The 25,237-nt window shown below is 39.0% G+C and overlaps 1 protein-coding gene across 2 annotated transcripts; it reads left to right on the top strand.

The window, feature by feature from the left end:
* The first annotated feature begins 1,159 nt into the window (after positions 1–1,159).
* sapcd2 (suppressor APC domain containing 2) lies at positions 1,160–24,871 on the top strand. 2 transcript variants are annotated; one of them, XM_079447967.1, is made up of 6 exons: positions 1,160–1,905; positions 5,367–5,488; positions 12,875–13,018; positions 13,512–13,613; positions 18,685–18,789; positions 23,362–24,871. In XM_079447967.1, the coding sequence occupies exons 1-6, from the start codon at positions 1,401–1,403 to the stop codon at positions 23,488–23,490; spliced, it is 1,107 nt and encodes a 368-aa protein (XP_079304093.1). In that variant the 5' UTR covers positions 1,160–1,400; the 3' UTR covers positions 23,491–24,871. The 2 variants fall into 2 exon arrangements, with proteins under 2 accessions (XP_079304093.1, XP_079304094.1); XM_079447968.1 differs by lacking the exon at positions 18,685–18,789 and having other exon boundaries at positions 23,362–24,436.
* Positions 24,872–25,237: the final 366 nt, after the last annotated feature.

Below are 25,237 nucleotides of genomic sequence, written 5' to 3'. Positions count from 1 at the left end.
TCCTCGCTTCACTTGGCTTTCCTAGCAACGTTGCGTGAGCTCTCAAAGTCTAAAATCTTTTCAATAGTTCAGTGTTAGGAAGGGAACAGCAGCTCCTTAGAATAGCCCCTTTAATCAATCCACTGCTTATGAACATCCATTTATGAACATACTTTTGATGGATTCTTTTAAAAAGTTGAACTTAAGTTCTTAACTAAGTTTAAGTTTATGTCATATGGACCCAGGGCTGCAATAACTCATCTCCATTGTCGTATTTTGTGAAGGTTTGTTTTACGATCTCCATTCATCCTCTCCATATGTCTTTAATTTCTGCATGCATGTATACGGATGGTTTTGCGAAATAGACCGTATGTCTTCTTGTTGAGTTATATGTTCTCATTAATCATATTATTTATGTAACTTACTTTTGTTTTGTTTTTTCTGATGTATGCTAAAACAAGAGTTCATTATTGTGCCCATGTGTGAATAAACGGGACCTTTATCTTGACTTGAGTTAAGTGGGAGTGAAGCTCTGTGCAACTGTGTTTTCTGCTGCTCTCGTGTGTGATGTTATACCAGTGCGTTGAGATGTAAATCAACAAATAAATAACACGAAGAAGTTATACCTGAACGACTCTTTAATGAATGGATGACGACATCATATTGCACATAACATGACGGATGGAAATGAAATCGTAACACTTCTGCTCCGAATTGTCCAGTTTACCTATTGAGATAAAGAAATAACGTTATAAATTACGACGATCCGATTACAAACACACAGACGATTTGTTATGCATATAGTATCGCTAATCTACATTGAACGGATATTTCTGTTATGTTTTTTATATATTTTATGATTTACATTTAAAAAAAATTATATAGCCCTGCTTTGTTCTTATATCAGTACTGTCTGTCTGTTCTTACAATGTGCTTACTGTGAGCCTGCTGTACAACAACAGTGCAACACTTTTGAATTGAAGTGTAAAAATGAAGCAGTAATTTGTGAGTTAATACAATAATCAAAATATTTAACTCTATGGATAGTTTTATTTCACTGCTTAATCGGCATTGCTAAAGTTTTGTATTTATCGTAACCGTGCTGGGTATATGACGCTCCCTTATTTTCAAAACTATAAGATCAAAACTTTAAACTTCGATGCTTTGGTTTCAGCCAATCACAGTAAAGCACTTCACATCTTGTCCAGTGAGCGCGAGAATCAGTGAAGCTGCGCAAACGTTCGCCGGGCGGAGCTACAGACGCAGTTCTCAGTCAGACGCAAGTTTCAAACAAAAGTAAAATGACTGTTTGTTCAAATGTACTCTTTTGCATAATCGCTCAGATGTAACGTTACGCTATACAGTAAATGTATTTAACATAAACGGACTGAACGAGACTTGAAACGTTTTTCTTGCCGACCATGCAGCCGGACGCACAGTTCAGCACTGCAGGTCTACCGAAAGCTTTCCTTCACAGTCTGCGGACTTTGTTTGATATTCTGGACGATGGACGACGCGGTTACGTTCATATATCAGAGATTGAGAGTCGCTGGATAGGCGCGGAGACCCCGCCGGGAGTTCTGGAAAGTCTGAGGCGGGTCGCTCCGCATCACGGCTGTCTGACCTTCGAGCGCTTCGTTTCAGGGCTCAGAAACTCGATGTTGAACCCGGAGAACAGCAGCAGAACGACCGCCTCCAAACCTCCACATGACCCGACGGAATGTAAAGTTCGTCCTCTCGGACCGAGTAACGCGATAAACACCCAGCGCAGCCGGCAGGTGGGTCGGGACAGACTTCACGGACACTCGGTTGGAGGGTTCGATAGGGCCGCGTGTTCGGTTCGCATTGGGAAAAAAACGCTTCACTCCAGTCGGACAAGAGCCATTGAATCTCTCGCGTTAGAATCTCCTTACGGGCAGAAAGCACGTGAGTCCTTCATTCATTCACTTTGCTGTGTGTGTCGTTCAGTTTCACCCGGTTCTGGTTAATGTTAGCAGTTTGAGTTAGAAACTAGTTAGGGTAAGTCCGCAGTTTGCTGACTTTTTTTCATGGTGTTTAAAAACAAACAACAGCTTGTTGAAGCTTGTCTCTCTTATTAAGATTTACATTGACATTTAGGCATTTGGCAGATGCTTTTATCCAAAGTGACTTACATAGCATTATTCTATAGATTTATACATAACCTTGTGTTGTTAACGCAATGCTCTCACCACTGAGATACAGGAAAGGTGATTATAATCCTAACCTGACTATGTGTTTCTGAGCAGCAGGTATTTAAGTAGAATTTACTTTCGTAGCCCACTAACAAGTAAACAATCTCTTTATTTGTCGGATGTCGCCTTGTGAAAATGTGTTTATATGTTGAGTTAATACTGGAATCAGATCTGAGATCAGTATGTATGTTCGTTATCTGTAGGTGGATTAGATGTACCTGACTGACACCTGTCAGACTCTGATGAATATTTCAAAGATCTTTTATAGCCCACCCTACACTATGCGTAGTGGACAATAATAGCAAATGCTATTTCAATGTAGTTTCATTAGCATCACTTTTCCAAGAATATTCAATGTTTAAGAAGTGTTTCTTATAGTGCAGGTATAAATAGCAATCTATTAGTCTTTATTCATTTCCCCATTTCCTCGGTTTAAAGCAAAACTGAAATTAAAGTGAAAAATAAATTCGTTTTAGGGACGTTTATATTTACATTTATGCATTTGGCAGACACTTTTATCCAAAGCGACTTACATAGCATTATTCTATAGATTTATACATAACCTTGTGTTGTTAACGCAATGCTCTCACCACTGAGATACAGGAAAGGTGATTATAATCCTAACCTGACTATGTGTTTCTGAGCAGCAGGTATTTAAGTAGAATTTACTTTCGTAGCCCACTAACAAGTCAACAATCTCTTTATTTGTCGGATGTCGCCTTGTAAAAATGTGTTTATATGTTGAGTTAATATTGGAATCAGATCTGAGATCAGTATGTATGTTCGTTATCTGTTAGTGGATTAGATGTACCTGACTGACACCTGTCAGACTCTGATGAATATTTCAAAGATCTTTTATAGCCCACCCTACACTATGCGTAGTGGACAATAATAGCAAAGGCTATTTCAATGTAGTTTCATTAGCATCACTTTTCCAAGAATATTCAATGTTTAAGAAGTGTTTCTTATAGTGCAGGTATAAATAGCAATCTATCAGTCTTTATTCATTTCCCCATTTCCTCGGTTTAAAGCAAAACTGAAATTAAAGTGAAAAATAAATTCGTTTTAGGGACGTTTATATTTACATTTATGCATTTGGCAGACACTTTTATCCAAAGCGACTTACATAGCATTATTCTATAGATTTATACATAACCTTGTGTTGTTAACGCAATGCTCTCACCACTGAGATACAGGAAAGGTGATTATAATCCTAACCTGACTATGTGTTTCTGAGCAGCAGGTATTTAAGTAGAATTTACTTTCGTAGCCCACTAACAAGTCAACAATCTCTTTATTTGTCGGATGTCGCCTTGTGAAAATGTGTTTATATGTTGAGTTAATATTGGAATCAGATCTGAGATCAGTATGTATGTTCGTTATCTGTTAGTGGATTAGATGTACCTGACTGACACCTGTCAGACTCTGATGAATATTTCAAAGATCTTTTATAGCCCACCCTACACTATGCGTAGTGGACAATAAGAGCAAATGCTATTTCAATGTAGTTTCATTAGCATCACTTTTCCAAGAATATTCAATGTTTAAGAAGTGTTTCTTATAGTGCAGGTATAAATAGCAATCTATCAGTCTTTATTCATTTCCCCATTTCCTCGGTTTGAAGCAAAACTGAAATTAAAGTGAAAAATAAATTCGTTTTAGAGACGTTTATATTTACATTTATGCATTTGGCAGACGCTTTTATCCAAAGCGACTTACATTACATTTTTCTATACATTTATACACAGGTATCTGCAATCCTGGGATCAAACACACAACCTTGTGTTGTTAACACAAAGCTCTTACCTCTGAGATACAGGAGATGACGTCGATAACTTTATATGCCCCTACGTGCTGACAAAGTTCCCATGTAAAAGAAAACAAGTTGTTTGTAATTAAAAGTAGGGATGCACCGAAATGAAAATTCTTGGCCGAGACCAAAAACCGAAAAACGAAACACAGAAATAAATTATTTATTTCCCTAACCCTAACCTAATTATTAGTACCATGGCATTTATGGCTATGACCTTCTACTAACTTTAATATTAATTTATGCAATGCCTTGATTTTGGTAAAGTTTCAAAGAATAAATCAATTAAAAATTATGCAAATATTTATTTAGCACAATGCACAGTATAAAATAAAATTCAAATTTAAATGTTTAACTTGACCCTACTCATTAAACAATAATGTACACCACTTCTGGGGACTTCAGACAGATAACCATCTAGCGGTTGAGCTTGTCATCTGCCTGACATTATAGAAAGATTTGAGCTAGTGTATTTAAATAGGGCCGGTGCATAAATGTACATTTTTATCAAATAAAAAAATATCTAGCAGAAATATGGCTACAATCTTATAGTCACATATATAGAAGCCTAAGAACAGAATAGACTACCTATTATTTGAAGCACTTTCTTGGAGGATTTGACTGAACATATCAGACAACAAGGGTGCATGTCCGTCATCTGGAGCAGAAAGACGAAGAGCCCCTCCCATGACGCGAATTCGCGTCTAATGAAGCGAATTTCACACGCGAATGATGCGAGTAAACTCCGTGTTCAAGCGGTGGCCGAATATTCGGTGCATCCCTAATTAAAAGGTTCTGTAATCTGACTGCACCTGTCATGCATCCTGATTCCTTCACTTCATCATGAGTGCCACCTCTTTATAAACGCCATCATTTTGAGGGACTTGCTAACCTATATAACACTAGTGTGGCCCTTTTCGACAATATTCACTCACCATGACAGTATAAAAGGGCATTTATCAACTGCAGTATTTCCTCTCTCAATCAGTGTAAACATTTGTACATCATGTACCGGAAACCGGTATGAATCAAAAATATACCGTTAGATGTATGGCCATACCGCCCAGCACTACCCCTATCTGACCTGCATTGTACAGTATGTCACTAAAATGTGACATGAGAAATAGTTATGTGAGTTTTTACAACAATACATTTGTTGTGTGCTATAAGTAATCAGTGCATATAAAAGTAGCAGATGAGAAATATACTTTTCAAAAAGTTTTGTTTAACTACGTTCATTCTACAATATGCAACCATGTGAAGAACAGTGGTCTATTTCTAAGGTTAAACGTTGCTTATTTTAGAAGTAGGTATGAATGACTATGACTGTTTTCTCTATCTCTCTCTTTATTTTTGTCAATAAGATGAGAGCGTCGGTCTGCCTCGTTCGCAAAGTGAAACTGTGACAGGATTCACAAGGCGATATGGCAGGAACCAGGACGAGCAGAGACGCCACACCCTCACCAACGGAGTGGATTATGGAATGGTAAGAAAATATTCTTTCTACCAACTTACTGCTGAAGACCCAATTAATATGACATATAGGATCTGTCATGGATGTTTTGTCTGCTTTTGTTACAGTGACAGAATTCTCATCTGATCTGCATATTGATCAAAAGTGCACAAAAATGTAAGCACAGTGTAACTGTGAAATTTAGAATCAACATTTTACATTTTAAGGTTAAATTACTCTTCTCCAAAACTACTCAGAGTAGTATTTACTAGTTACTTTTTAGCCGGTGCTATTCAATGAATAATTATTAATAATCCATTTTGGAGATTAATTTAGAAAATAGCTACTTTAAACATAACACATCTTTACCTTTATTGGTACAGCATGTAAATTGATAAAACTCAGACAAAATAACTATTTTATTTGTTTAAAAAACATTTATTATCTATCTGCGGTGTTAGAGTTAGGTGAAACAGACGGGCTGGGGATCGATTCTGATGTTCCGATTAGATTCCGTTTCACAAGCACTCGATTGGATTCGAGTCAATGAATATAGATTTAATACAGATCCTATTGATATTTCTAAAAGAGATCAGTAAATATCATATTACAATGCAGAATTAAGAAATGAAATGAAGAGCCACAAACCTGTATATATTAAACTTTAAACACACTTGGGTATATTGAAACATTTAAGATACAGTATAATAAACAAAATCTCACAAAATAAGCTGTAAAGAGGAGCTGCAATCATATGAACCGCTGTCTTTTAGGTGAAGGTGATGTTAAATTCGACGACACACCCGCAGTCGCTGTGTTTATTAAGCAATGAAGGAATGATATGCTCCCTGTTGTAACATCCAAATATAAAAGTGACATCTAGTGGATATATGTAGCAATAACATTCACATTAATGAATGTTCAATGTGTGCAGAAATATGAATGAAAAAAAATCTATTCACAGTTTTTGGGAATCGATATTGAATCGACTGCATTTTAAAAAATGAATAAGGTAATAGAGAATAAGCCATTAATATGTGTTTTAGACATACTAATATACAACCAATATGCATTAGGGGTAGGGCTGGGTGATATTTATCGCTATTCACACTAATTATACATGTCTATATCGATTGTCATTTTTATGCACAGCTCTTCCGTGAACTTGATCAGTAGGAAGTACTGCTTGATCTAAAATAGGGCCCTATGATTTCCGCGATGCAGAAAACAAGAACGGAATCACAGAATCCAGACATCAAAACGGAATTGACTGTATAACACGGATTGTCACATTTTTTATTAAATCATTTTCAAAACCCATTAAAACCCATTTACAAATACCTGTTCTTTGCCATGGTTTCATTAACTAACAAATAAAATGACAGAAATGCATATTCCCTGTTTGTATGAGGCGCCGTATAGCCTATGCGTGATAACGTTACGTTAGTAAGGTGCAGAATTACGCCATATTTATAAACATTTATTCAAAGTTGAAACGATCATGTCGAAGAGACCATCTGAGACTGTGAAGTCTTCCAAAAAAGTTTTCTCAAAGTGATTTTCATAGCTGCCATAGTGCAACATCAAAAATAAACTCACAAAAGATGAACACCTTTATTATTACTGTGGTTAATAAAAGAAACAGGCTCTAAAGAAAAATAGACCAAAACAAGGGGAAATGCGATCTTAAATCTCAATCATAACAGCATTTTAGAATGTACTTTTAGAAACTTGGACAAAGTAGCTGCATCTTCGAAGGCTGCATGCGTCCTCCGGAGATCGGCCGCATATGACATTGAGGTTTATTCATGTTTTATTTCATAAAAGCAAGAGTTACATTGGGTAAGTGACACAATGTCTTAAGAGAAATAAATATAAATGTTATAATGTTTTTTTTTTAACTGAAATGAGCCTGTATCAAACCTCTTGTCGCCCTTGCACCTACGCAAATGTATGAGGTGTTTGTAGTTGACGCGCATGCCGTTGTGCTATTATTCATGCTTCAGGCTCATGCAGTGTATATGGGACAATGGTCCAGCAGCAAAAAAGTAAATCACCAAGAGGGCTGAGCGAGCGACTCTGAGTGTATTGAGCGCTCACATGCTCTGATGATAACATGGAAGAGGAGGACACGCACGGCAAACAAGTCAGGAAGGAGAGATGACCCGTAAGCACTGTTTATCTACTAGTTATTCTACCACAGATACAGTCATTAGCACTGAAGGATAACAAATTTGACACCAAATATACCTGGGCAGACCGCCCAAGTAAATGCATTGTTTGGGAAATGCTGAGAAGTATTAACATAATTTGTAAAGAAGTACAAGTATACTTGCAGACATAAAAATATACTAATGAAAGTACAAGTATCCCAAAAAAAACCCTTCGTAATTACTGTTACTTTAGTAGATGGAATTCGTTACTCTCACCCTTATCAACAATAGATGTTCATGTTTCTATCTTGAAAAACTGTATTCTACACCGCTGTATCCATTGCAGGAAACAGAAAGTTGAATTCCTGTTTCTATATAGTCCCTCCGTCCGAAATACTCTGATTGGTCAAGCTGTCCTGGTATGTTGTGATTGGTTATATCTTTTGGGATGTGTTGGAGATGTCCCACCCATTATTATAAACCCAGAACTTTAGTTCTTTAGGTGTAAACAGTTACAATGGCATCAGTTGCACCTCATCAAATCAACATGTACACAGAAGCCTGATGCAAACCTCAGTCCTTTTTGTGGATGGCAATCTTTTTCTTGCTATGTTGTCGAGGTATATTGGAACTGTTGTTTATGTCACTTCTCTTTCGGAGCGGTTTTGATTGGTAATATAAACAGTAATTACACAAGCGTCAGTTCTGCCTTATAATTTCTGGACTGAGCTGGATAATAAAATAAGCAAACAGACCAACATTTGTGCTGTAGATGTATGTGCATTCTGATGTTAGTGTATTATATGGAATAGTTTTCACAGCTGTGGGAAGTGGTGTTTATGGGGTAGTCGGCGTCCATGAATCTTGTTGTTAATAAACATCAGAGTAGTCAGAATTTCTCTCCCTCTCTCTCTCTCTCTCTCTCTCTCTCTCTCTCTCTCCATCTGTGTGTGTGTTGTCTTTCTAAAGCGCTGTCCTGCATTTACATTGATCCCCTCACTCTCACAGTCTTTGTGTCGTGATCTCATCTCTGTTGGTTTCCAGTGGCTCTTTCTCTCATGGTGGTCAGTCGGGTTGGGCCCCAGGGCCTGGATGCTGCCGAGTGTCTGGGGCCGGCCATGTGGGCCGCTTACACAACTGTGTTTATTCCCTTGAGCAGTGGCCTGTTCTCCAGCAGAGCCCTGCGCTTCTACTTCTGGGTGAGTGACAGACAGATGGGTGAAATGGTTGTTGATTTTCAAATTCTGATGGGTGAAGATTATGTTTGTAATGGTCTGATATCATAGAATAACTGTTGGTTTCTTCACAGCTTCACTCTTTATCTATGTTGTCTTAATGCTGCAAGTCACATCTTTGGCATTATGGTTACATGTGAACTTTTTCATTTTATAAAATATTATTGAAAGATTTCTTGAGTTTTTTTTACCTTGGGTTTAAGTCAATCTTTAAAAATTTGGCCTAAAACTTGAAACTTTTTTAACAGTTAGTGCCGTCCGTCTGCCTCTTGAACTGTGTGTGCATCTGCCCGTCCGTCTATACAAAGAAAAAGGATTTTCTCTTTCAATGGGCCACCACACAAACGCACAGCGGCACAACCTCCACCCCCCCTCCCCTTCAGAGTTTGATGGCCTCCATTACATTTTCTTTAATGACCATATGGACAAACAATATTCCGATTGAATGAACAGTCTCTACTTTTGAAAATAAAAAAGTGGTTCTGTTTTATCACCTCTTAAATGTGGGTTAGGTTTCTTAAATGATATACTTTGATTAAACAGTGAGATAATTAGCATTCTGAAGCCATTTTGAAATGTACATGAAGAGTCAAGTCAACTCTTTTTACAATTTTCATTGTTACAAAGCAGCTGTACAAGAAAACATTGACTTTAAGCAAAACATAAAAGATTATGGAAGTCAAAACACAGGTCAAATATCAGACACACAATAAATTCCTATATGCAGTGTTAATTAAATAAGACTATCAAATTCTAGCAGCCCCCCGGCCAGGCAAACAGTGCAAAACATTATGCAAACGGTGGCGAGGAACCCAAAACTCCATTGGAGGAGAAAAAAAAACCTCTGAGGGAAACCAGGCCTAACCAGGGGATTCCAGTTCCCCTCTGGCAAAAGCTGCAGCCTCTGCACAAGCTCGACAGTGCAAGGCAAAATAAAAAAAAGTTAGATTTAAGATTATCATTAATAATCAAATAGCAGCTGAAATTTCGCCACGTCCTTCGTCCAGCTCTATCATCACAGCATTTGTCAGGTCTGGGAATGGATTGCGCCCTGCCCGCTCCGGTAACCTTGGAACAATGAGACAAGACTGGCTGAGAGTAGAGTACTGTTCTGCACTCTTTGATGCAACAAATGCATCAGTTGTTATTGGAAGTGTTCCTGGTTCCGGTTGATCTAACTAGTGCAGCCTAAATCTTTGGAATATATATATATTATGATAGTGTAATGTATGCAAGATTAAAAAGATGCGTCTTTAGTCTAGATTTAAACTGACAGTGTGTCCGCCTCCCGGACAGTGCAGGGAAGACTGTTCCAAAGTTTAGGCGCTAGATAGGAAAAGGATCTGCCGTCTGCACTTGATTTTGAAATTCTAGGTATTACCAACTGACCTGACACCTGAGAGCGTAGTGCACGTGATGGACTGTAATACGTGAGAAGTTCACTCGGGTAGTGAGGAGCTAAACCATGCAGGGCTTTATAGGTAATAAGCAAGATTTTAAAGTTAATGCGATGCTTTATAGGTAACCAGTGCAAGGTTGACAGAACCGGGCTAATATGCTCATACTTTTTGTACGCGTAAGAACTCGAGCTGCCGCATTTTGGACCAGTTGGAGTTTTTGCAACAGGCCTGCAGGGCAACCACCTAATAGTGCATTACAGTAATCTAGTCTTGATGTCATAAAGGCATGAATTAGCGATGAATTGTGCTCTAAATCCAGACTGGAAATCTTCATTGATGTAATTCCTTTGGAGGAAGAAACATAATTGAGTTGAGACTACTTTTTCCAGAACTGTAGATAAGAAAGGTAGATTCGAAATAGGTCTGTAGTTAACTAGTTCTCTAGGGTCGAGATGGGTTTTTCTGACAAGGGCCCTTAACAGCCACCTTATATGCTTTAGACACATGTCCTAATGTCAGAGATGAGTTGATAATGCTCGTTCGTTGTACCTGTATGCTATACCTGTACCTAAGTCTTGTCTTGCCTGTGTACCTGTTTCCTAGTTCCCTGGTTCCTGATGGATTGTTTGTATGTTTCCTAGTTCCTTGTTTTTATTCCTGGTTGTTTATTTTTGCCCCCCTTGTGGGAAGTATTTGTTTTCAGTTTTGGTATTAAGTTTAGTTAGTGTTTTCCCATCGTGGATGTTTGTTTTGCCGTGTTTTATATTAAAGTCTTGGTTAATCCCTCCATCCCTGTGTCTGCCTGCACTTGGGTTCTTCCACCACGTTCCCCTCATCCACGTTCACGACAACAGCTATGCTGGTATAAAGAATCAGAAGTCTCTGATGTTTTTTTTTGGTTAATTAAGCCACTGTGTTAAATTAAAATTGTGCTGGTTTTCTTCTATTAGTGATGAAAGGTAGGCGGAATGTCCTTGTTTCATTTATTAGTTCAAATAGGCCAAACTCAATATTTTAATGTATTTCCAAAACTTAATAAGTTGAACGATTATCAAAATAATAGTTTGTTTCAGCCCTAATATTTATTGTATAACTGTGTTCTTTTGATGTGCATTATGTTAGGGGCAGTCGTGGCCTAATGGTTAGAGAGTCGGATACGTTACCGGTTGGATTCTCAGAGCCGGCAGGTAACCACTGATGTGCCCTTGAGCAAGGCCCCTGACCCCTACTTGCTGCCCGAGCGCTGCAGTGATAGCTGCCCACTGCTCCAGCTGTACATGTGTTCATGACTTGTTGTGCGTGTGTTGGCTTAAATGCAGAGGTCACATTTGGGTATGGGTCACCATATCTGACAAACGGGTCACTTTCACTTATTAAGATCCATTAGACGATGTCACATTGTTTTCGGTTTAATCAATCAATTCTGTTCATTTGTCCTTACTGGGCTTTTTACAGTTTTGGTTTGTTTTAAAGCTGCTTTACAGTAAGCACGTTAATCAGAACATTTGTCTAGATGTATATGAAAGCTCTTCAGCTGTTGGTCTGTTCTCTGTGACTGTACAAAGCGGTGTTGTGTGTTGTTCTGAACCTTTTCCATTGACCTCTTTCATCATAAAGCATTTCCATCCGCAGGACTGCCGTTCACTGAACGTCTGTTGTTTTTACACTCTAGAGACTGTTGTGCGTGAAAATCCCATGAGGTCAGCAGTTACACAAAAACCCCAATGACTTGTGTGCTGCAAATGGTATTTATTTTCTAACAACGTCTGAGAAAATTCAATTCAATTTTATCTATATAGCACTTTTCACAATGTGCATTGTTCCAAAGCAGCTTTAAAGGGTAAAATAAGAAAACCGATAAAAAAAGGTAAAACACAGTACATTGTGTTTTATATAATAAATTCAATGATTCTAGTAAATAATATCTCATGTCAGCATCTCCCGGTGGTTTATTTATTAAATTTAGCATGAAGTGAATGTTTGTCTGTAAAGATGAGTCTTTAATCTAGATTTAAATTGGGCGAGTGTGTCTGATCCTGGAATAATATCAGGAAGGCTATTACAGAGTTTAGGTGCTACGTATGAGAAAGCTCGACCCCCTTTGGTGGATTTAGTTATTCTAGGTGTTATCAAAAGAGTTTTGAGATCTTAGAGAGCGTGATGGGTTGTAGTGTGATAAAGGGTTTAGCCCCTACCTACCTAACAGAGCTTCTAAGGCTTTATAAGTGATTAAAATAACTTTAAAGTCAATATGATACTTAATGTGTAGCCAGTGAAGGGTTGATAACATTGGGGTTGAAAATTATTTCTGCAGTTGTTGTTCATAGGATATTTGTGTTGCATCATGAATAAAAACAGCTAGTCTCGAAAATATTTGACCAAACCTTGCATGCTCACTAACAGGCAAAAAAGCTTTGATATCATGGAATCTCTTTATTATTTTAGAATTGATATCATGTATCTGAGAACTTTGTTTAAAGGACATTTCAGGGCTTCTGTTCTGATGGCTTGTGATGGTGCACATTTGAGCGGAGGTCAAATACAAAAATGTGTTCGAGATGTATGATGTATGAACCTTTGTTTCTATTATGGTATTATATGTAGATTGATTGTTGTGTTGGTGTTTGACAGCTGAAGCAAATGAAGGAGTTGGAGCAGGAGAAAGATTCTCTGTTGGCCGGGCTGGATGTTTTGGATCGAGCAAGAGAATGGTACCAGACCCAGATCCACAACGTTATTGAGACACAGAGACATGTTGGCCAGAGTCACTCCACTGTACGTCCACTGCCAGATCAAGTTGTTATTTCTCACAGAAAAATTAATTTTGTAGCAGAATGACATATAAATCTTAATATTTGAGTGTAGATCCGTTTAGATCAGTTGTGCATAAATGTCCAGTACTTAACAAATGTATAAGACCACCTGTCTTAATACACACTTTTGATGTGTTTTTGTAACAGAACCGTGTGAACTAGACATTTTAATGGTATGAAACGGTTTTTATATTTCATAATCCTGTCAGTGTTATATTCTAGTAGAGTGTTTGTGTGTTGGGAAGTCTGGTGTATAGTTTACAGCTGTTTTTGTACTATGTATAGTAAGTTAAGTTCAAATATAGCACTTAACTCTTAACAGAGTTTGATGCAGTCACTGGTGACGGTTAAGATTTAGAAGGTCTACAATTTAACACAATTCAGTTACTATTTGTGCAAAAGGATGTTGTATTTCATTAAATACACAAATATGTTGTGTTGTGTACTGTCATCAGGCGTCTTCGACCGGATCATGTCAAAGTCGCTTAGATGTTCTTCTTCCCAAACTTCAGGATGTCACTCGCTGCCTCAGTGATTTGATTTCATTTTCAGCAACGGTCAGTATAAAACAATGAACAACCTGCTCTGACATGTTAAGACACTGTTAGTAATAAATTATTCTGTAATTTAAAATGTTTAAATTGAGATTAGGTATATTAACAAATATTTATTAATGTTTTTATGCTACAAGATGGTTTTATTTGATGTAATTACCGTGTTTCAGGCTGAAAGATTGCTGAGATGACTAAAGAAATGTTAAACGCTAAATTGGAATAAAATCGTGTATTTCTTGCTACGAACAACGGAAATAAGTTATTATAGCTAAATATGTGGGAGAGCATTGCTTTAACTTGACTATATTGTATTGCCATATGGATTGACCCTTACATGAATTAAACATTTGTTTGCAGATTTGTAAATGAAAGTGTTTAATAACAGACTTACATTTTACATTTGCATTCAGGCATTTAGCAGATGCTTTTATCCAAAGCAACTTCTAGAGAAATTAGGAAAGCGATTTGTCATAAGGAGGCAATAATACAAATAAGTGCTTCTACCAAGATCCTAGTTTTCACAAAGCCTGAACAATACCTGCTCAGAAAGAGGCGTTGTTTATGAGAAGTCAAGTACTCCAGTCGAGTACTGGAGTAAAAGATATGTCTTAAGTTGTTTTTGGAATGTTAAGAGAGCTATAGTTGACCAGACTGCATTCGGAAGATCATCCCACCAGCGAGGAATATGGAAGGTGAATGACAAGTGATTTTGTGCCCTTCTGTGAAATTATTACAAGGTGCGGCTCATTCGCTGAAGACAAGATTCTGGAGGGGTTGTAGGAGGGTGTGAAAGTTTGACACTGCAGCAGAGCCAGTTCTGTAAGCAAGCATCAGTGACTTGAATCTGATACACGCTACATTTGGTAGCCATTGGAGAGAGATGAAGAGGGGCGTGTTTTGGGCTCCTGGACGATACAAGGGCCTGGACAAGGAGTTGTGCTGCATGCTCAGTAAGGTTAGGGCCTCATCGATACAACCACGTTGTCTTTGCAATGTGACCACGGAAGGACGGCTGGTCATCAAAGATTACTCCAAGGTTTTGGCTGTTTTGGATAGAGTATATTTACATTTAATCATTTAGCAGACGCTTTTAGCCAAAGCGACTTACAGATGAGGAAACATTGGAAGCAATTATAATAACATAGGCAACAACATGCATAACTGCATCAAAACTAGTCCATTAAAGCCTAGCACAGTATACAAAGCTAAGAATAGTGAGGTTAGTACAATCTTTTTTTTAAGACAGAAAATAATTAGAGGATTAAAATCAGCTACATGTTGACGGAAGAGATGCGTTTTCAGGTGTTTTTTAAAGATGGCAACAGAGTCTGCTGATCTTGTAGCAGCAGGCAGATCATTTCACCAATGTGGAACAGATCCAGAGAAGATACCGGAGAGTGACTTTTTTCCTTTTTGGGATGGTACCACTAATCGTTGTTCATTTGCAGACCCCAGTGATCTGGCAGGAACATAGGTCTGCATTAGCGAGTGAAGATATGATGGTGCAGACCCGGTGGTGGTCTTGTAGGCTAGGAGCATAGCTTTGAACTTCATGCGGGCGGCAACAGGGAGCCAGTGTAACCTAATGAAGAGAGGAGTTACATGCGCTCTCTTCGGTTCATTGAAGACCACACTTGCCGCCGCATTCTGGATCATCTGGAGAGGTTTGATTGTGCAAGCAGGAAGTCCAGCCAGAAGCGCATTGCAATAATCCAGTTTGGACAAGACAAGAGCCTGGACTAGGATTTGCGTAGCGTGCTCTGATAGGAAAGTCTAATTTTCCTAATGTTGTGGAGGATAAATCTACAGGACCGGGTGGTGCTGGCAACATGACTTGAGAGGTTAAGCTGATCATCAATTACCACCCCCAGGTTTCTGGCTGTGCTGGACGGTGTAATAGCTGATGAGTCTAGTTGAATGGAGAGGTTATGGTAAATGTTTGGGTTTGATGGGATCACTAGCAGCTCCATTTTTGCAAGGTTTAGCTGCAGGTGATGATCCTTCATCCAAAGTGTGATGTCACTCAGGCATGCCGTGATGCGAGCAGAGACTGTCGAATCGTCCGGTTGAAATGACAGGTAGAGTTGTGTGTCATCCGCATAGCAGTGATAGGAGAAGCCATGCTTCTGAATGACCTAGCCGAGGGATGTCATGTAAATGGAGAAGAGAAGCGGTCCAAGCACTGAGCCCTGTGGCACCCCTGTGTCGAGCTGTTGGGACGCAGAGACCTCATCTTTCCAGGATACTCTGAATGACCTACCCGAGATGTAAGACTTGAACCATTGCAACGCCATTCCAGAGACACCCATAGCACTGAGAGAAGACAGGAGGATGTGATGATTGACAGTGTCAAAAGCAGCAGACAGACCCAGTAGGATGAGTACGGATGACTTGGATGATGCTTTTCCCAGACTTAGGGCCAGCAGTGCAGTCTCGGTGGAATGACCGCTCTTGAAACAAGACTGATTACTGTCCAGGAGGTTGTTCTGCATGAGAAGGGAGGAGAGCTGGTTGAACACAACTCGCTCCAGAGCTTTGGCAATGAAGGGAAGAAGGGAAACTGACCTGTAGTGTTCTAGCAGTGTAGGGTTGAGGGCGGGTTTCTTCTGTAGCGGTGTGATACGGGCCTCTTTGGATGCTGTGGGAAATGTCCCAGTGGTGAGCGAAGAGTTTATGATGTGGGTCAGAGCAGGCACAACTGCTGGAGAGATGGCCTGGAGGAGATGGTTGGGGATGGGATCCAGTGGGCAGGTGGAAGGGTGGTTGGAACCAATGACCTTGGAAACATCAGCTTCAGACAGAGGAGAAAAGGCGGGGAGCACACTCGTGTCAGGGATGTGGGCGGGTTCGACAGATGGTGGCGTAGAGAACTGGCTGCTGATGGCAGTAGTTTTCTTTACGAAGAACGATGCAAAATCAGCAGCTGTTAACTCCGATGAAGGTGCAGGAGCAGGCGGACAGAGGAGAGCAGAGAAGGTTTTGAAGAGCGTTCGAGAGTCCGGAGAGTTGCAGATCCTCGAGTGGTAGTAATCTGTTTTTGCAGAGGTGACATCTACAGAGAAAGAAGAGAGAAGAGATTGGTAGAGAGAGAGGTCTGCAGGGTCTTTTGACTTGCGCCATTTTCTCTCAGCTGACCGGAGGCTGCCGCGATGCTCACGCAGGACATCCGATAACCAGGGAGCCGACGGGGATGGACGGGCTGGTCCAGATGCAAGGTGGGCATAGGTTGTCCAAGCAGGATGAAAGCGTGGAACACAGGGTGTCTGTGGCATTGTCTGTATCTAAAAGAGAGAGCTCATCAGAGGGGGGGAGTGCAGAGAAGACAGCAGAGGAAAAACAGGAGGGAGGGAGAGACCGCAGGTTGCGCCGGAAGGTGACCATCGGTAAGACATCTGCGATATCCGGAGCAGTGAGGTCGAGGTCAAGGGTGACAAAGAAGTGATCAGACGTGTGCAGCGGGGTGACCTGAGAGTGATGAGTGGAGCAGTACCTTGTGAAGATCAGATCTAGAGGGTTTCCAGACTTGTGGGTTGCTGATGTGGAAACCTGTTCGAGGAGAAATGATGCGGTCAGGTTGACGAAGTCAGCCGCCTGTGGCTTTCCAATGTGGATGTTGAAGTCACCTAGTACCACCACGGCAGTACCATCCTCAGGGAAGGATGAAAGAAGCACATCCAGCTCCTCCAAGAAATGTCCAAGCTGACCTGGGGGACGATATATAACTACAAAATGACTTTTAACAGGGTGGGTGATAGTAACAGCATGAAACTCGAAGGAGGTGTTGTCACACATGGGTGTTAGCTGATTGAATTTCCAGTCTTTGGGGATGAGTAGACCGGTGCCTCCACCCCTTCCTGTGATGCGAGGGCTGTGGGAGAAAGTGTGGTTATGGGAGAGGGCAGCGGGAGTGGCAGAGTCCTCTGGTTTGATCCATGTTTCTGTAAGTGCTACAATGGAAAGACCAGAATGTTTAACAAAAGCTGTAATGAAATCAGCTTTGTTCACAGCAGATTGGCAGGGTGTTGATGGCGGTAGTTTTCGTTACGAAGAACGATGCAAAATCATCAGCCGTTATCTCCAATGAAGGTGTGGGAGCATGCGGACAGAGGAGAGCAGAGAAGGTTTTTGAAGAGCGTGCGAGAGTCAGGAGAGTTGCTGATCTTCGAGTTGTAATAATCAGTTTTTGCAGAGGTGACGTCAACGGAGAAAGTAGAAAGGAGAGACTGGTAGAGAGAGAGGTCAGTATGGTCTTTTGACTTGTGCCATTTTTCTCTCAGTTGACTGGAGGCTGACGCGATGCTCACGTAGTACATCCGATAACCAGGGGGTAGACATGGATGCACGGGCTGGTCCAGATTTGTAATGCCAAGTTGGATAGTGAGAGGGCTGGGAATATATGCAGCTCGCTCTTAGCTAGGTACAGCAGGAGGTGGTGCTTTTTCGTCCATGCTGAGATGTATTCTAGACGGGCTGTAATGCTACTGTGGAAGATTTAAACTGATATTACATTTACAACGGTTAAAAAGTAAATGTATAAATATAAAATTATATAATAACTTTAATCATCATTTAAGAAACATAAGCTAAGAGATAAAAAGAAAAGAGAAAGCAATTCTTAGGGATCTGAACCCAAGAGCTCAGGTGAAGAAGAAGAGCATGAAGTAATGGCAGAATCCAAGAGCAGAGCTTCCAGGGAAAAAAAAGAGATCCAGACCCTATATCTTACATCTCCCTTTTATCCTATCCTTGACCAGGTGACTAAAAATAGCATGAAACAATCAAACCGACCAATCAGGAGACCCCAAATATACTGGACACACCATAGCCAAACACCTCAGCCAACAGTAATTACTATCAGCACCCCTTTGGTCATTAATAAGGCAAATGGTGCCTTTTGGGAAGAAAATGGGGATTGTGACAGCAATAAATATTCTTTTTTCAACCCTACAAAATTAACATAAAAGATTAATTATATTTTCTAACTTTTGTTTTTCCATTTGTCCAGAATTAAGATTGAACAATTATAAATGAGCAATAAACAATAATCAGTTTGTATGTATCTGTTGTTGTTCAGACGTTCCCGTCCATGAGCTCTGCTGTTGTTTCTCCTCCTGCTTCTGTTCCTGCTCCTCCTCAGGCCATCCAAGTCCTAAAAGAGCAAAACCGACTCCTCACGCAGGTCAGACATCAAAATCAGAACACAGTCAGGACATACAGTGCATCTGGAAAGTATTCACCGCGCTTCACTTTTTCCAAATTTTTGTCATGTTACAGCCGTATTCCAAAGTGGATTCAATTCACTATTTTCCTCAAAATTCTACAAACAAAACCCTGTAATGACAATGTGAAAGAAGTTTGTTTGAAATCTTTGCAACTTTATTAAAAATATAAAAGGAAAAAAGCACATGTACATAAGTATTCACAGCCTTTGCTGTATGAACATCCTCCTCAGTCTGCTGCTGTATAAGACAAATAAAACACGTACTGAACCAATATGCACATTTAATATTAGAACAAACCTCAGTTTTCATACTGCATTTACACAAGATTACTTACATTAAGGTAACTGCATATTAAAATTATAAATGCAACAGAGAGATTTTTCTTTTGTTTAAATTTGACTTTTTAAACCTAATAGAGTTATTTATATAATATATATTTTCCTGACTAAATGATATCAACATAAAAACAATTGATAATTAGCAATGTGTATGATCACGATTTCAGATACAGTCATGGCCAAAATGATTGGCACCCTGAAATTTTTCCAGAAAATCAAGTATTTCTCACAGAAAAGTATTGCATTAACACATGTTTTGCTATACACATGTTTATTGCCTTTGTGTGTATTGGAACAAAACAAAAAAAGGAGGGAAAAAGCTAACTCGACATAATGTCACACAAAACTCCAAAATTGACCTGGACAAAATTATTGGCACCCATTCAAAATTGTGGATAAATAAGATTCTTTCAAGCATGTGGTGCTCCTTTAAACTCACCTGGGGCAAGTAACAGGTGTGGGCAATATAAAAATCACACCTGAAAGCAGATAAAAAGGAGAGAAGTTGACTTCGTCTTTGCATTGTGTGTCTGTGTGTGCCACACTAAGCATGGACAACAGAAAGAGGGAAAAGAGAACTGTCTGAGGACTTGAGAACCAAAGTTGTGGAAAAATATCAACAATCTCAAGGTTACAAGTCCATTTCCAGAGATCTAGATGTTCCTTTGTCCACAGTTCGCAACAACATTACAAAGAAGTTTGCAACCCATGGCACTGTAGCTTATCTCCCTGGATGTGGATAGTCCGGATGGTTGATAAGCAGCCCCAAACAATTTCCAAAGAAATTCAAGCTGTCCTGCAGGCTCAGGGTGCATCATTGTCAGCACGAACTATCCGTCGACATTTAAATGAAATTAAACACTATGGCAGGAGAACGACTGTTGACACAGAGACATTAAAAACCAAGACTACCATTTGCCAAAATGTACTTGATTAAGCCAAAATCCTTCTGGGAAAACGTCTTGTGGACAGAAGAGACCAAAATAGAGCTTTTTGGTAAAGCACATCATCCTACTGTTTAGGAAAAACGGAATGAGGTCTACAAAGAAAAGAACACAGTACCTACAGTCAAATATGGTGGAGGTTCAAAGATGTTTTGGGTTGCTTTGCTGCCTCTGGCACTGGGTGCCTTGACTGTGTGCAAGGCATTATGAAATCTGGGGATTACCAAAGGATTTTGGGTCGCAATGTACTGCCCGGTGTCAGAAAGCTGGGTTTGCGTCTGAGATCATGGGTCTTCCAGCAGGACAATGACTCCAAACATACTTCAAAAAGCACCCAGAAATGGATGGCAACAAAGTGCTGGAGAGTTCTGAAGTGGCCAGCAATGAGTCCCATTGAACGCCTGTGGAGAGATCTTAAAATTGCATTTGGGAAAAGGCGCCCTTCCAATATGAGAGACCTGGGGCAGTTTGCAAAGGAAGTGTGGTCCAAAATTCCGGGTGAAGGGTGTAAGAAGTTTATTGATGGTTGTAGGAAGCAATTGATTTCAGTTATTTTTTCCAAAGGGTGTGCAAGCAAATATTAATTTAAGGGTGCCGATAATTTTGTCCAGGACATTTTTGGAGTTTTGTGTGACATTGTTAAATTAGCTTTTTTTGTTCCAATACACACAAAGGGAATAAACATGTGTATCGCAAAACATGTGTTAATGCAATACTTTTCTGTGAGAAATACTTTCAGGGGTGCAAACAATTTTGGCCATGACTGTATATAAAATATGTAGGTAACTGTAAATCCCATTGTGTCCTCCAATTTATTTGACCCCATTACAGTTATAAAAGCGTTAAATGGTTCATAAGGACACTTGAATGGATTAGCATTGGCGCTAACAAATTAACACTTAAACAGTGACGTTTATTGTAATGTAACCTTTAACGTGACATATTATACAACATTCATAATGCGACCGCTAACAGAATTTGAAACCTACCGCTTGAACTCGTTCAAATTTCTTTGTGATGTGACTTAAATCTGAAGTATTCCAGTCGGATCACGTTCACGTGGCTATTGTCAAGTCAAGTCAAGTCAGCTTTATTTATATAGCGCTTTTTACAATTTTATTGTTACAAAGCAGCTGTACAAGAAAACATTGACTATAAGTAAAACATAAAAGGTTATGGAAGTCAAAACACAGGTCAAATATCAGACACACAATAAATTCCTATATGCAGTGTTAATTAAATAAGACTATCAAATTCTAGCAGCCCCCCCGGCCAGGCAAACAGTGCAAAACGGTGGTGAGGAACCCAAAACTCCATTGGAGGGGAAATAAACCTCAGAGGGAAACCAGACCTAACCAGGGGATTCCAGTTCCCCTCTGGCAAAAACTGCTGCCTCTGCACAAGCTCGACAGTGCTTACACAACAAGACAAAATAACAAAAGTTAGATTTAAAATTAAAAACTTAAAAACTTCAGTTGCTATTAAATTATTAGAGTCGCTTCGTCCAGCATTTGTCAGGTCTGGGAATGGATTGCGCCCTTGATTTTTTTTTATTTGATTTATTTATGGATTGCCAGACATACATAATCCAAAGGATAACATGTTAAAGTGTAAAACACTTATTTCCAACATGGTCCTTGGTGGTAAACCATTTCACACAAAAAACAAAGACCTAATATAAGTCAGAGACAAAAAACATTTACACAAATCATCCGAATTTCAACAACATCCTAAAATCAGAGAATCATAAATCACATAAATTAATCAGTCTACACTAATTAAAAAGATCAGCTACTCTTCTCTCTAAAAGGGCCTTAACATGATATCTAAAAGTCCCTCTAGTATTTACCAATTTGAGGGAAATTGGTAAATTATTCCACAACATGATACCTGTATAAAAAAAAGAACTTCCAGCTGCATTGTTGACTCTGGGCACTTTACAAGAACGGACACTGGCCCTAGTATTATGGTAATGCTGTGTATGAACCATTTTTATATTGGAGTGTAAATATTTGGGAGCAGAACCATTTATGACATTATACATATGATTCAGCTTTAACTGCTCCACCCTAACCTGTACTGGCAACAGTCCTACTCTTTTAAAAGCATCTCTGCCAACATGAGTCCTAGGGGAACCAGGAACACTTCCAATAACAACTGCCCTGCCCGCTCCGGTAACTTTGGACTGCATCCTGCCCGCTTTAGTAACTTTGGAACAATGAGACAAGACTGGCTGAGAGTAGAGTACTGTTCTGCACTCTTTGATGCAACAAATGCATCAGTTGTTATTGGAAGTGTTCCTGGTTCCGGTTGATCTAACTAGTGCAGCCTAGATCTTTGAAATATATATATTATGATAATGTAGTGTATGCAAGATTAAAAAGATGCGTCTTTAGTCTAGATTTAAACTGACAGTGTGTCTGCCTCCCGGACAGTGCAGGGAAGACTGTTCCAAAGTTTAGGCGCTAGATAGGAAAAGGATCTGCCGTCTGCACTTGATTTTGAAATTCTAGGTATTACCAACTGACCTGACACCTGAGAGCGTAGTGCACGTGATGGACTATAATACGTGAGAAGTTAATATAATATTGTGAGTTTATAGCATTACCAACTAGCAGCAAAAGGTTCAGAACAGAGTAAAGTGATAATTCCCACAAATTAACAGAGTGAATTTATAACACGAGATATAAAGGCACGATGTGAAGCATACAGTGATGTTGTGATGCTTCTGTAATGCGGTCAGCTGTATGTTGTTGAGAGTTTTACATCGAATCAGAATCAAAAGCCAGAACTAACCATTTAACCATTGAAAATTTATATTGGCTGATATTTTCCCACTCACATGCCAAAGGATGAGAACCAGAGGGGCATAAGTGACATTTTGGGTGAAATGGAGATATATACACGTAGACATATGAAGATAATTTTAGATGTTTAATTACGACTTTGAGCATTGGGTTCCCTAGACGAGAGCAACATATTTATTTTTATGAAAAGCTCCTGTAGCTCAAAATTATTGTCAAGTGCTTAGGAGCTGTTCCATATGTGTCATGTGATGCACTTTTAAATAGCCAAAACCCCCTCCTAGCATCCACCTCCAAACCCCATAATTGACAGTTATCTGATTCTCTGATACATTAAGAGATTCATGTGAAACTTTTAAAGAGTCAATGCACTTCTTTTATTCTGTGGTTTGTTCAGCTGCTTCTTAAATATCTACATGTTTTTTATTGTTTTGCTCCTGCAGGAGGTGAGCGTGAAGAGCGATCGCATCACTCAGCTGGAGCAGGAGAAATCTGCTCTGATCAAACAGTTGTTTGAGGCTCGTGCTCATAACACTCACGACAGCAGCGTGCTCGACTCCACCTTCATCTGAATGCTCTGCAAACACACTCCTTTCACACACCATAGTACATATTAAAACATCTGTTTTAGTAATAGAGCTGGAACTGATCAACACCGAGGATCTGCATCATTCTCTTGTGCTTTTTCTCAATGGATCTGAAAAGCAGCACATGATTCGCATTTAAAGACTATATTATAAAAACCCATGTCGACATGAATTCAGATTTAAGCCGTTCATGGTTTTGCACTGTTGCATAAAGAAAAACAGATTGTTACATTGATATTATTAACCAAGCATCTTGATCTACCTGAATCATTATGATTTTTATTCATGGAATAATGAAGCTGTTAGCTTGAAGTGGACAAGTACATTAAAACATTCATGAAGAACTCTACAAATTTCTTATTATGTATTTTTTGTCTGGTTTTGCAGTACAAATATCTCAAAATTCTTAAATTAGAATGAAAAAGCAGCTTTTCAGTTCAGACGTCTTTGTGCACTCTATAAGTTGTGCTAAAAACAACCCATTTTGTATTCAGTTAATGAAAACACATTAATGTTACTGTTCTACACATTATGGTTCCCAAGTGTTTTTTGCTAGTTTCAGCCTGACGCAGTTATAATTTTCACGTCCTGCGCCACGTTATTTAAATAACCCATTTATGCGCCCATGGGTGTGCTGGTCTGAAAACGAGTTTCATATTTTGAGGCAATTGAAATTCATACACGCCCTCTCAGATCGTTAAAATAGGGCCAAATGTGTTTAAAAGGGAAACACAAAATATGTATTAAAATGAACACCGTGTGGTTGTCATTCAAGATCAATCTGGGCAGCTGATCCACACGTAAATTACAACAAATATTTACAGTTAAACAATATCAAAGGGTTTGACATTACTGGCTGGAGTGTTTCATTTCTTCTGCAAATGTAATCCACAAAGATCTTTGTTTTTTCTTTATTAAAAACAAGTTTATTAATTGTGCGTGTTGTTTTTTTCAGATATTTTGGATTTGGAATATGAGACTTCTGTGGGTTCTCAAAGCCTGTGAGTTGCACTTGTGTCATGAAGGACATGCATTTAAAAAGTAAAATAAACAGGTTAGAAGAAAAGAGATGTCCGAAATTGAAAAGAAGATTATTATTCAATGCTTTTTTAAACAATCCTGCAGATTCCATACAAAATATTGGTGTGTGAATAATTCGAATAATAATCCCATAATTTTAAGGTGCAAACTGCTGTCGCTAACACAACCAAGTTAGTAACTTTGGATATTTAATTTTACTAACTTAAACTAGGATGTATAAAATACATTTTAAACTTTTCTTTCGTCATTAATCATGTTTATATTAAGATGGTGAAAGTGACCAAAGTGCTTATGTCATGCTGAGAATAAAATACAATAAACAACCAAACAAAAATCCATGTGTGTTGTCTTGATCTTTTATTCAGACCTCATCCACGTAACAAACAACACTTTGTTACACTGAATTTCAGAAGTCTACTAATGTTAGGGTTGCATCAGTTGTTTACTACCAAATTTCCGTCATGAGCCAATGGCGAGTTGCATCATTCCCAATCAGTGGTAATAATGAAGACTTGTCACCACACGTCCTTTAAACAAAGTTTGAGATCAAACTAATTCTAAAACTATCTCAACATTCACAAACTAGTTGTATTCAGAAATACATTGAGATGTTGAAAATGAGAATGGTCGATAAACTCAATAATATGCAAACAGTTCTTTTATGGGGATCTTTTCCATATTGGCCTTTAGA

This window comes from Barbatula barbatula (assembly GCF_947034865.1).
Source record: "Barbatula barbatula genome assembly, chromosome: 24".
In the NCBI taxonomy this organism is placed as follows: Eukaryota; Metazoa; Chordata; class Actinopteri; order Cypriniformes; family Nemacheilidae; genus Barbatula; species Barbatula barbatula.
Note: the sequence above shows the minus strand (reverse complement) of the source record. Positions and strands in the feature narration are given on the sequence as shown.